The sequence below is a fragment of the Cynocephalus volans genome, chromosome 3, assembly GCF_027409185.1.
Source record: "Cynocephalus volans isolate mCynVol1 chromosome 3, mCynVol1.pri, whole genome shotgun sequence".
Taxonomy (NCBI): Eukaryota; Metazoa; Chordata; class Mammalia; order Dermoptera; family Cynocephalidae; genus Cynocephalus; species Cynocephalus volans.
The window spans coordinates 135,829,910-135,843,304 of record NC_084462.1 but is presented as its reverse complement, the minus strand read 5'-3'; the positions used below and the strand labels follow the sequence as shown (position 1 = coordinate 135,843,304).

General features: G+C 34.4%; 1 protein-coding gene across 2 annotated transcripts in view; it reads right to left on the bottom strand.

The window, feature by feature from the left end:
• Positions 1-13,395, bottom strand: part of GPR137C (G protein-coupled receptor 137C) — a 47,231-nt gene that overhangs the window by 20,897 nt on the left and 12,939 nt on the right. Inside the window, exons 2-4 of one of the 2 annotated variants that reach the window (XM_063092129.1) lie at positions 4,340-4,383; positions 2,511-2,743; positions 421-427 (exon numbers count right to left, since the gene is read on the bottom strand). In XM_063092129.1, coding sequence (XP_062948199.1) covers positions 421-427; positions 2,511-2,743; positions 4,340-4,383 — 284 coding nt within the window. The remainder of the gene's footprint in view (positions 1-420; positions 428-2,510; positions 2,744-4,339; positions 4,384-13,395) is intronic. The other variant, XM_063092128.1, reaches the window with a different exon arrangement.

Genomic DNA, 13,395 nt, shown 5'->3' with positions numbered 1-13,395 from the left:
CAACAAATACTTGTTTGTTAAATAAAAGGAATGGCTATTACTATATAGTGTTATAGGAGTCAAAAAACAAAAATGAGCCTAGTGATTTTATAAGGAGAACATAGAAGCCAGATAGTATGCTTATTGGATACAGACATTTATAACTTAGGAAGACCAAGAACTACATAACAATACGATGGAGTTTGGATGTGTTGTCCCCTCCAAAACTCATGTGGAAATTTAAACTCCAATGTGGCAGTGTTGGAAACTGATTGAGTCATGGGGGCGGATCCCTCATGATTTGTTTAATGCTCTCCCCGGGGGAAGGGGGATTAATGAGTGAGTTCTTGCTCTATTAGTTCAAGCGAGAGCTCGTTGCTTAAAAAGACCCTAGCACCTTCCCTCTCTCTCTTGCTTCTTCTCTATGTGATCTGCTTGTACCCGCCAGCTGCCTGCCACTTTCCACCACGAGTAGAAGCAGCCTGAGGCCTGTGCCAGATGCAGCTGTCCCAGAATTGTAAGCCAAATAAACCTCTTTCCTTTATAAATTACCTAGTCTCAGGTATTTCTGTTATAGCAACACAAAATGGACTAAAACAAGTACAATATAATACAAATAAGCTCATGAACCTTTATAGGTATTTATCTGAACATGTTTCTCTATAGTGTCCCTAAATAATTCTGAATCCATGCAGATTTTAAATTTAAGACTTTAAATTCCTCATTATTCTCATCCTTTTCATGGTGTCAGTTTAAAGGAGATGTAATAGGATATTGCTATAGTGACTGCTGGCTATACAATGTCATTAGAAAATTTAAAACACTGAAACAAATGATGGAAAAAACCTTGTTTGTAGAGCTTGCTCTTAGATTCTCTGTACCATACGCTTTGTACTTTAAAGATGAGTATAACTACATGAAAGCAACAAAAAGTGTTTGATCTCTGTTATCTCTGTCTTATAGGTCTCCTTGCTATTTCAGAGTGGATTTTTTTTTAGATCTGGTATATTAAAGTCATTTGTAGCAGGTAAAAAAAAAAAAAAAAAAATAGTGATCATGATGATGATGATAAGTGAATACCTTTCATATGATAGGGAAAGATGTTTAAAATAATTCTGGAAGATTTATCAGATGAATTTTTCTTCTCAGAAACTTTACTGTATTCAGAGCACTATCTATTTCAAAGCAAGTAAAAACAAACTTTAAAAGTTACTAGGTATCCAGAGAAGAAGAAATTTAAATTCAACCACATCTTTTTATGCTCTGTCACTGGACAAACAGCAGGTATGAATTCTGTGGTAATGTTATTACACTAAGTGAAGGTTTTATTGCTACCATCAAACGATTATGGACAATAATGACAATAACAGTGACAGTATCATTCTTAAAATTCAAACTGAAGCTAGAGTTAGCTAAAATTTTTAAATTTTAGGAAGTCTTTAGAATAAAATCGGATTAAAATCATTTTCCAGATAAGATTAATAGGTTTGAAAGCCTGACTCTCTGTCTCTCTTCTTTCTCTCTCTCTCTCTCTGTGTGTATACATATATATATTCCCATCCTGGGATTCCACTGAAATATGTTTAAAAAGTAAAATTAAATCTCCACCTAAATGTAAAGGACAAGTTGACTACCATATGTTTAGTTATAGAACCTTACTCTTCTAGGACTATATTAAGGATAATGACAACACAGAAGTATAAAAATATTTCAGAGAACTGTTCTATCTGCTTAAGATACTATCTTGTTTATCTTCAGTGAATAGACAATGATGCCAAATTAAACCAAGCTCTCCTGGGCAAGTGATTGTAAAAATGTGTGTGTGTGTATGCCCATACCCCAATATCTACATATTTACACCCCTACACCCAATGCTACATGTATACTGTAATGATCAATTTACTGCTCAACCACATTGTCAATCAACAACATAGAAATTTCCATGGTTCTTCATTAATGAGTTAGGATTTGGCTTCTGTTTGTTGATCCAAAGTACAAGAAAAAGAAGAAGCAGGGCATTTATAAATTTAGCTACATGACTAGATGTTTCAAATATCATATGGACTTCATATTATGGGGTGAAGTAACATTTTCTAAACCTTTATACAAATAAACACTTTACCTATATAACATCATAATATTGCTAACCTAAGTGTCCGTAAATATAATCTGGTAAATTTTGTTTAATGGCAATATTGCCACTGTTACTGGACAAAATCTTCAGTTGTTGGTGTGGCTTTATATATTAACTATATCTGATCCATTTGTATAAATTATTGTTTATTTCATTTAATTAGCCTCCAATGCCCAGTCATAAAAAATACAATATACTTAGTATAAGCTTTTTATTTTTCTAGTAGGGGCTAAGTTCTAGATACCTTTTAATTTCTAGTGTCTATTCTTTCATGCTCAAAAATGTACCTGTCATATAGGATACTTTTTAAAAAAGCAATATAAACTTTTCATTAAAATATGGTTCATAAGATAAGGATTTGAAATTAGATTTTCAAGTGAAAATTTAAGAAATATACTTACCTTTGATTCGAGGTAGACATTTGCTGATGACATTTTTGTAATTTTGCATATGTAACTAACTAAAGAGATGGCACAAAGAATAAACAGGCTATCATTAATTAACGCTCGAACAAAGACAGTCCATTTTAACTGATTTTCTGGGACATCTCCATGGACTAGCATTGCACAAGTCAAGTTCACCACTAAAAAGAGAAGGCTTGCTAATATAAAGCCCAAATGCAGTAGAATTCTGAAAGAAAAAAATGAGTTTATTAGATATTTATAAAACCAATGAGGAATTAAATTTAATTCTGAATCAGTGTGTTATTTTAGGTACAATGATTCCTTCAGTTAAAATGTTTATAATTTCATTAAATACAAGTTTAATAATTTCTCAGAGCTACCTGGGGTTTTTTTGGCTGTTATTAAATTAGCATCTAAGCCATTTAAAAATGGCAGAGACTTGTAAGCATTAATTCAGAAATAATCTCATGTGGACTCAAATTCAGTTGCCTCTCCCAGGAAGATTAATAATATATGACTATTTTAACACTATTTCATGTAACCCTAAATTTTTCATTTTTATAAATATTAAGCATATTTTCATTGACCATTCTATTCCAAGAATAACCAGTCTTTTATAATTTGCTTGGAAAATTAATATAATGTAACCTAAATTTAAATCGATTATCTAATATTAATTTTAAGAGGTAAGGGAAATGTGTTTTTAAACAATGTTCAATTTTATGAACTTCTCCTTATCCACAGCAAGAACTGCTTGCAAATTTGACTTAAGAATTACATAGACAGTATATGTACAGCTTCAAGCACTCATGAAGACCTCATCCTCTTTTAAAGTTGCATATTTACTATGTATACAGAGCAACTCCGAATATAAAATGCTTAATCTCTCCCCCCTAAGAAGACAACCTCATAGAAATTCTGCAGATAAGTTGCGGCTATCTGAATTAAGTGGAAGTAACAACTCTCTGCATGAAAATAATCCCACTTCACATACATTTATACCCAAGATCAAATATATATGATCCAGAAATTTATTTGGCATCCTGATATCTTCTATTTTGTGTCACTTTCAATAATAGGAATCATAAAGTATTGTCTGCCTTTCAAAATGGTTTATACAAGGTACGTTGAAGGTAATATGTAATCTGTAATGAGCAAATTTTATGTGTGTATGCAAAATATAAAAACTTAAGTTTGAAAAGGTTACAGATTAATATTCTCTCAGATTAAATAATAAAAACAATAATTACATAGTTTGAAATCCAAAAAGGACTTTTCTGGATATCTGTATATGCAGGGAATTATAGTAGTTCAGGAAACCAAAAAATAAAGAGGTTAAATGAGTTGCACAGGTAGCAAGTTAGTGGGAGAAGTGGGTCTGAAACCCAAGTCTCCTAACTCCACAATTTAGCACTTTCACTTTTCAGATTAACCAGTACTGGAACGTTACCTAATTCAGGGAACTATACTCTACATTCTCACATCAAACAGCATAATCCAACTTTAGTATACGTGGACCCTATGAAGCTACATCTGACTTCTGAAGCTGTATGTTGGCAGAGCAGGAAAAAAAAAAAAATGGTATTAGGCAGCAGCCTGGCTGAAGCAGGAGAACTGTGGGCTACTAAATGACTTCCTTTGACCCAGTCTCACTACTTGATTTTCTATAAAACTGCTAAGGCACTCTCAACAACTACTCCGTTCTACCTTGAGAAGTCTACTGTAAAAAAAAAATTTAGATCTTTTAGATACTAAGCATTAATATCAATAAATTAATGCTTTATATCTTTTAGATAGAAATTTAGATACTCATGAAACTTACTTATGTTTGTCAAGTTCAGTGGCACATCTGACTTTACATATAACCTATAAAGAGAGTATAAAAACAAGTTTTGAAAACACATGTGTAAGACAGTATTTTAAAATTTGTTTTGACATTGTGTTTCAAAGTGATACAACTGCAAGTAATAATAGATAGCAAGTAAAGTTCAAATGTTAACAGTAGAACTACCATGAAGCAAAAATAGACAGGTTTCCAAAGGCTTAAACAGTATATTAATAACTTACTATGTTATAATCTTAAACCAAAATTTCTACCTTTAAAAATTTAAGAATTCAGTTTAAACATCTATTGAACTTTTATTACGAGCCAGACATTGTGCTGGATGGCTCACCACCGATCCTAAACTTTATTACTCATGTTTTGTCCTAAAATGGAACTTCTTACTGAAATATGAATATGGCTGAGTATTCTCCAAAGATTATTTTCCCTTATGATGAAATAAAGTAGGAAAAGGAAACAAGGGACCAAAAAATAAACACTAAGATAATGAGCATATATCATATTTAGTAAACTCTCTTCCTTCGTAAAGGCTTGCAAAGGGCAGGTGCTCAAATACTTTTTGAATAAAACTAAGCAGGTAGGTAAGTAGAATTTAAATAAACATTATATATTCAAGAACATACTGTGAAAGTTCACAAGTCCTTACTGGTGAACTTGGACTTTAGATAATGGGAAGATGCTGATGATTTTTTTTTTTTTTTTTTTTTTTTTTTTTTTTTTTTTGGCGGGGAGAAGGGGAGGTGGGTGGGAGGCTGGCTGGTATGGGGATCTGAACTCTTGACCATGGTGTTATAACACCACACACTAACCAACTGAGCTAACTGGCCAGCCCTGAAGGTTTTTATATAGGTACTCCAAAATATGGGATTTCACTAATCCAGCATTAATGTATGTAGGCTATTATCAAGGAACTACAGAATACAAGTAGAAAGATCAGTTATAGGACTATTGAAATAGGGTATGAACTCCAGGGGCCTGGAAAGAAAGAGGAAAGTACAAAATGTTATAAAGAAAAGTAGTGTATGTTCTCAGTAACTTCCTGATTTCATTCAAACATTACCTGAGCACCTATTACATGCCACACTCTATGAAAGGTGCTATGGATTCATAAACAGGACCACTGTTTCTGCTTTCAAGCTCAGTGCATGGAAGAAACAGATAAACCATCTATTTTGACACATTGTGATATAAATGCAAAAGATGTTACCACAAAATCTAGGAAGGAGAAAGACCAATTCAGTCCAGGAAAAGGTAAGAAGAACAAGGGGAAAAACGGTGCAGAGAGTCAAAGAGGACTTCACAAAAGAGGTCACATTTGAGCCAAGTTCTGAAGGGTAAATGGGTGTAAGGCAGATGAATGCTCAGGCAAAGATAGCAGCCTGTGCATCTACTCATATCTATTGCATTTTGGTTAACAATATCACCATCTACCAGAAGGTGGATGTAATGGAGGAGTCTAAAATATTATACTACAGTCCCTTAATTGTACCACTTACATCATACTCAGATACATCCATTTTCTCTATCTCCACTACCCCTGGAGATTATTACAATAGCCTTCTCATTGGTTTCTCTGCCTCCATGCTTAACTCCATCTACATCTTTAGAGAGTAACTGTTCACTTTACTACTTTTCCTTTATTCCCACGTCTCCATATATAATTTATTTTTATTTTAAAAATTGTGGCAAAATACGAGGGTACTTCAAAAAAGTTAATGGGAAGATTCATATTACCTTTTAATTTGATTTTCCAATGAACTTTTTGAAGTAACCTTGTATAGATAAAATTTACCATTTTAACCATTTTTAAGTGTGTGGTTCAGTGGTATTAGGTATATTCATGCTGTTGTGTTGTGCAAACATCAACATGTCCCATCTCCAGAACCTCTTTATCCTCCCAAACTGGAACATTACCCATTAAACAATAACTCCCCACTGCCTCCTTCTCCAGCCTCTGGAGACCATCATTCTACTTACTTTCTACAAATATTGAAATAAGTGAGATAAGATCCATACAAATTCAATATTGAAATATTGAAATAAGATCATATAAGTAGATCCATACAATATTTTCCTTTTGTGACTGACTTATTTCACTCAACATACTATCTTCAAGGTTCATCCATGTCGTGGGGTGTCAAAATGTTCTTCCTTTTTAAGGCTGGATAATAAATATTCCGTTGTATGTATATACTACATTTTGTTTATCCATTCACCCATCAATGGACACTTGGGTAGCTTCTAACTTTTGGCTATTGTGAATAATGCTGATATGAACACAGGTGTTCTATATGATTTTAAAAAATGATTTGGGAGTCAGTTGTGTGATGCTCCTTTATCCCTAAGTACTTCAATGTATACTTCCTTAAAAAATGAAATTCTCATATGTAACCACAGTATAATTTTAAAAAACCGTAAAATTGAATACCGATAGTTTGTCAATTTTTCCAATAATGTCCTTTATGGGAAAAATTCAGGTTTATGCATTACATACAAATTTCATATGCATTTGGTCTCCTTTAATTTTCATTTTTTCCCTTTGTGTTTCATGATATTCACAATTTTGTAATTACACAATTACAGATGAGTAATTTCATACAATGCTTCTCAGTCTGGGTTTATCTAATGCTTCTTTATGATTAGATTCAGGTTATGCATTTTGGTAGGAACACCACAGAAATGATGGTGCTGCATTCTTACATAAGGGGGCTCATGACGTTGATTTGTCCCATGACTGTGATATTAACTTTGATCAATTGGTTATTGTGGGATCCTCAGGGTTTCTCCTAAGTTACTCTTTTCCCCACTATAATAAGTATCATGTGGAGAGATATTTAGAGACTATGTGCATATCTTTTATTCCTCAAACTTTCATCCACTAGTTTTAATATTTTTATTTTATTTTATTTTATTTTATTTATTTATTTATTTATTTTGATTTTATTTTGTCGATATACATTGTAGCTGATTATTGCTCCCCATCACCAAAACCTCCCTCCCTTCTCCCTCCCCCCTCCCCCCAACTAGTTTTAATATTGATTAATGATTCTTGCCTGAATAAATTATGATGGACCGACTTCTTTTAATAAAGTAAATCTGATCATACTATTCCAGGAAAAAGTCTACACTCCTTTGATACATAAACAGTCTTTTATTACCTAGTCCCACCTTCCCATCCTTTTATCCTCACCTTCAATCATATGGCCTGGTCATTCTGAATTATTTATGACTCTTCGAATGAGGGATTCAATCTCTTATCTTCATGCCTTTGTACATATTTGTGCTTTACCTGGAATACGTGTTCATGGCCATATAACTAATTCCAACTCGTTCTTTAAGACTTTACTCAAGTGTCATCCTTTATATTGTCGCGTTAAGTGCCTTAGGGAGAGAGAAACTACTTTGTATCCTTGCATTACTAATCACATCTGTAGTGTTTATTTACATATTTATTTCCCTCTTAAGAGAGACCATAATTTATTCAGATTTATAGCCGCAGTGCCTAGCATAATCCCTGGTTCATAATAGGTTTTCAGAAAGTGTGTGAATAAATGAGTAGTGAAGTCAGGTCAAAGCAAGTATCTTGGTGGTGTGGTATGAGGGAATGTGGGACATACAGCCAGTGTTGAAGCTGGAGAGGCAAGCAGTCATCCCATCATGGAGGCCTTGTATAAAATGCTAGAAATTAGGCTTTAACCATCTACGAACTCTGTTACATAATTCTGTGTTTGAGTGATTTCTTAGGTGACAGTATGGAAAATAGATTAGAGTTAGTCAAAGAATTTGAATTTGAGTGAGTCCACTCAACCATATTCTCAGGTTTTGAATCTAAAGAACTGATAGAATGAGGAGCACCCCTGACAAATTAAAAAGTCAGGTCATGGAATTGATTCTTATTTTTAAAATTTATTACATCTAGGCAAAAATAAAGAAGACAGGTAAGTCTTGGAATGTAAGAAGGAAACTAGTCACCTACAGAGGTGACAGCTAAAACTCAGAGAAGAAAGAAGACATTTGAGGGAACAAATGTACGAGGGGGTCTTCAAAAAGTTCATGGAAAGATTCATATTATCTTCTAATTCCTTTTTCACATGAACTTCCATGTACCCTTGCAGAATGAGAAGTCAACTTGTCATATGTTCATATTTAATAGAATTAAAAAGCACAAAAGAAGAAAAGAGAGATGAGCAGGAGAGAGAAATATAAGAATCAGACAAGTCATAGAAAACAGTAGAGTACTGCAGAGTTAAAAAGAAGAAAGTATAGCCTTTGTTAAATTCTGCAAAAAATCACGAATGATTAAGAAAAGATCATTTGATAGGGTGACTGGCATGTGACTGGTCCCTTTGAGATTAGTTTTCAGTAGAATGATAGAGCAGAAGTGCAAGGAGCTGACAGAAAGTAAGACAACAGAGACAGTGAGTAGAGACTATACAAGAGATATCTGAAGCCAAGAGAAACCTGGGAAAATCTGTGCTGGGAGACAATTGTCTATAAATATCTCACACATGGTCTGGGTCTTCTGAGCAAAGGGATTTGCATAGCAAATGCCCTAGAAAGCTAGAGATACTATTTACCTTAATGTCAGAGAGAAGATTTGTTTCCTGACTAGTACAATAAAGTCAGATAACATTTACCTCTCTGGGGACATTACAAGGGAGTAAAGTCTCCCTCTCCCCTCTTGGTGAAGATTTCCTTATGTTGCAGAGTAAATGTCTTCTGATTTTGTCTGTCTCTCTTCTTCATGTTGGGATTCTTCTCCTATACACACCCTACTGCATGTACAGGCAACTTCACAATGTTGCCCTATGGGTCTGGAACTCAGGGACCTGCTGCAAGGCACTGCTTTGGTTGCTGCTTTTGCCAAGAGTAGTAAATGGTCTTTTTCTCTGACCCATGGGTATTGTGTTTTCTGTCAGTATATGTATATCAAACTGTGGCAGGATAACCTGTTAAATTTCAAGTAGGGTAAAAGACCCTTCACAGTTTCTAATTTGACAATCTGTTGGTCAGAAATGGACTAAATAGAGAGGGTGAGGTAGAAAAGATGGAGAAGAGTAAGGAGAGAGGAGAAAGAGAGTTCAATTGTTAAAGACGGCTATAGAAGAGGCAAGTTACCCCTGAAAAAGAAGACACAAATGTTTGAGTCAAGAATTGAAGGAAAACTTGGAGGTCTGCATAGAAAATATAAAATAATTTACAATCCAGCTCTTTGTTAAAATAAGAAATTTGGATGTAGTGTGGTTTCAGACATTTTGAAATAGAGAAGACAGATGAGAGAATTTGACAGATGGATTCCACTTTTTTCCTAGTTAAGTAGGAGATAAGGTCATCTCCTGGGAAGGGACATTAGATTTAAGCACTTGAAATATGGAAGACTTTTGCAACACAAGAATAGAAGGGTTATAAAAAATATATATTGAGAAGCAAGGAGGTCCAGTTGAAGTCAGGCAATTACAGTAGATTCAGTCAACCAAGGTTTTCTGATTTTAAAATTGAAACATTCTAATAGTAGAAATGGATGCCATTATAAAAAGTTAAAATAACTAGGTCGCATTTTTCATGTAATAATTTAGAACTCACTCTGGTGAGTGAACTAGTTTGGCACAGCGAAAAGTCAAGGGATGAGGAATAGTAGATTGACTATACATTCTAAGTGCAAATGACATCAGAAAGGGACTAATGAAGTGGGGAGAGCAGAAAAAGTAAAACAACTAAAAGTTAGGATGAGGGTGAAAAACAGATAAAAGGAGGAATTCAAGATGTATAAGGGAAAAGAGAAGACACTGGTCATAAAGAATAGCTCCATTTTTAAGAACTAATCCAAGGTGTGGCCATACTATTGGGTGGCTCAAATAGAAATGGAAGGCTTTAGAGCCTTCTAAACCACTGAATTGAGACATTGGATGGGTTATCAATATGGGCTTTGAAAAAGATTATATATCACCAGAAACCAGGCAAGGAAGGAAGGAAGTGCTGATTCATTCAGGAAGGTGGAAGTTATTATTATAGCCAATGATGACATAATCAGATGGCATTGATTTCAGAGATGATGATGGTATAACATCAGTAAGTACTATTAAGAAGCATAAAATGGGCTGATTGTTTTTCCCACAAAAGGCATGAAGTATCATTTGGGAAAAGCTAAATTGCAGTGAAGGCATTTAAAATGATCATATGAAGAACAAACTGGGATAGGGTGGAAGGAGTAACTCTCAAGATTACTGGTCATGGGATAATGGGTGTGAGAGAGAGAGTTGAACTGGATAAGTAAAGAATTAAAGATCTGCTACCATCCCAGGTTCACAGAATGTTTCAATGCATCATATAAACATAACCAGGTGCTTAAATCACATTTAGATTTTAGTAAGGTGAAAAGCAATGATCTGATATTAATAGATTCCAAGTATTTAATAGACTATAGCTAACAGGACATGATTGTGAGTTAAAAAAAATTAGCAATATCAAAAAATTTCAAGCAATTTTAGATTATTTGTTAAGACAGTGAAGAAAGTTCATGAAACATAATAAACCCATGCTTTATGCAGATTTTTTGAAGTTTAGATTGTTAAATAACTTGCTGATCTCAATTTATGTTAGATGGGCCATATCTTTGCAGGTTTTTCTTCCTACCAGAAAAACTGAACAAATGGGCCATTTATAGAAAGGTATTATTCTTTATATAAAAATACGAAGAATTATAAGGGCTGATGGCTATCAAATGATTTTCATCATATGAGCCACCTTCTTCCCATATACAAACAGCCTCTAATTTAGAAAATAGTGATTTGGGATTTTTGAGTTAATAAAGATTTAAAATAAATGTTCTTACTAACATATTCAATTTTATTTTATTTTGTAATATTTAGCCCATATATAAGTAATCTGAAGTGATTTTTTTTCATTTTAAAGTGCAGACTTCTATATTTTTGTTTTCTCATATAGTTCTTTAAATAAAGGTAAGATAAGAATGTTACAAAAATATTTTTTGTATTTTACCTACTGAAAGTTTAATACAAGTATCCCAAGATTTGAGGAAGATGCTACAGTCTGAATTTTTATGTCCTCCCAAATTCATATGTTGAATACTAACCCCCAATGTGATATTATTAGGAGGTGGGAACTTTAGGAAGTGCTTAGATCATGGGGATAGAGCCCTTATGAATAGGATTAGTACCCTTATAAAAAGAGACCCGACAGAGATCCCTCACTTCTTCCACCATGAGAGGGCACAACAAGAAGGCACTGTCTGTGAACCAGAAAGTAGGTCCTTACTGGACATGGAATCTGTTGGTATCTTGATCTTGGACTTCCCAGCCTCTGGAACAGCAATAAATAAATTTCTGTTGTTGATTAGCTACCCAGTTTATGATATTTTGTTATAGCAGCCTGAACAGACTAAGACAGAAGGGTAACATTGGAGCTGTGTATCATCTAACTTCCCTCATGGCATATAGACTACGTTGCTTTTAAGATGGTAGGTACTAAAATACTGATAGAATGGATGCTTTTCTATGTAATTTATTTCTGTCAAGTTAGTTTTCCCACTTTCGTTGATTTGAAATAGAAACTTTACTGGAGAACATATTTACATAAAATGTGGAATAGATGCAAAAATAAATTGTGGTAAACATAATCTCTTCTCCATGGTGAGCAGTGAGGCATACATAGCCAGCTATGTAGATTACTTTCACAGAAGTAGTTATCCACAGTTCCAGGAGGATTCCCACCATTTCCTAGATGATAAGGGTGTTTCATTGTACCTAAGCTGTTTGTGCAAATAGTACGGTTTATACTGAAAACCTGCGCTCTTTCTGGGAGTCTGGAATTTTGGTATGTGTTAGGCAGAGAGTGCCTACATGACCAGTCCCCACTAAATAACTTGGGCCCTGAGTTTCTAATGATCTTCTCTGGTAGACAACATATCACATGTGTTGTGACAACTCATTACTGAATGAATTAAGCACATGCTGTGTAACCCCACTGGGAGAGGACTCAGAAGTTTGTGCCTGGTTTACTCCAGGCTTTAGTCCATGTCTCTTTTCCTTTTACTGAATGTACTCTGTATCCCTTCATGGCAATAAACTGAAACCAAGAGTGTAACAACTGTGAGTCCTTCTAGCAAATCCCTGAGGCTGAGGGTGGTAGTGGGGATCCCTGGCATAGTGTATAATATTCTTTTCCCTGAGGAATCTGACCAGCCCAAGAGGAAAGACCTAAATATACCGGCATCGGGGTTCCCTAAAAAATGGTCCAGCCAGATCACCCTATAGCAAAGCCCAAATTGTATGTCTCACCTCCATGCTCAGAGACTCCACTCTTATTTATGAGTAGAAAGTCAGCAATAAGCACATAGCTCAGAAGTCTCTAATGAAAGATAGAGATCAAAACAAATAGAAAAAAGGAAACAACACAAAATGAAAAAACCAAACAACAATAACAAAACCCTATCATTAACAAACCCAGAAAGAAGAGAAAAGATATTGCACTCATGAAACAAAACAAGATGCTGTTAAGAAAATATTCAGAGGCTGGCCAGTTAACTCAATTAAACAGTTCATCACCTGATACCCATACCAGCCAGCTGCCAAAAAAAAATTCAGAGAATAAAAAGAGTTCATGGAAACTAAATATGCTAGTAGAAATGAAAAGTCTAGAGAAGGAGGGCTGGAAGTTGGAGAATTCTCCCCCCAAAAGTAGAGCAAAATGACAAGTGCAGAATAGGAGAGAAGAGATAAGGACCTGTCTCAGGGGTCCAACATCCAATTGTTAGTAGTTCCAGAAAGAACAGAAACAAAGGAAGGGAGAAAATCAATTTAAAAATCCAAAAATATTTTCCCATACTAAATGATACATGATAATAAACTGAAGGGGCCATTCAATGTCCAGCAAAATGGATAGAAAACAGATCCATTAGAAGATACATCACTGTGAAATTTCAGAACACCAGCATTGAAGAAAAACCTAATATTTTCAGGAAAAAAAAAAAAAGTCACATATAAAGGATCAAGAATCAGAATGGTTTTTAAACTTCA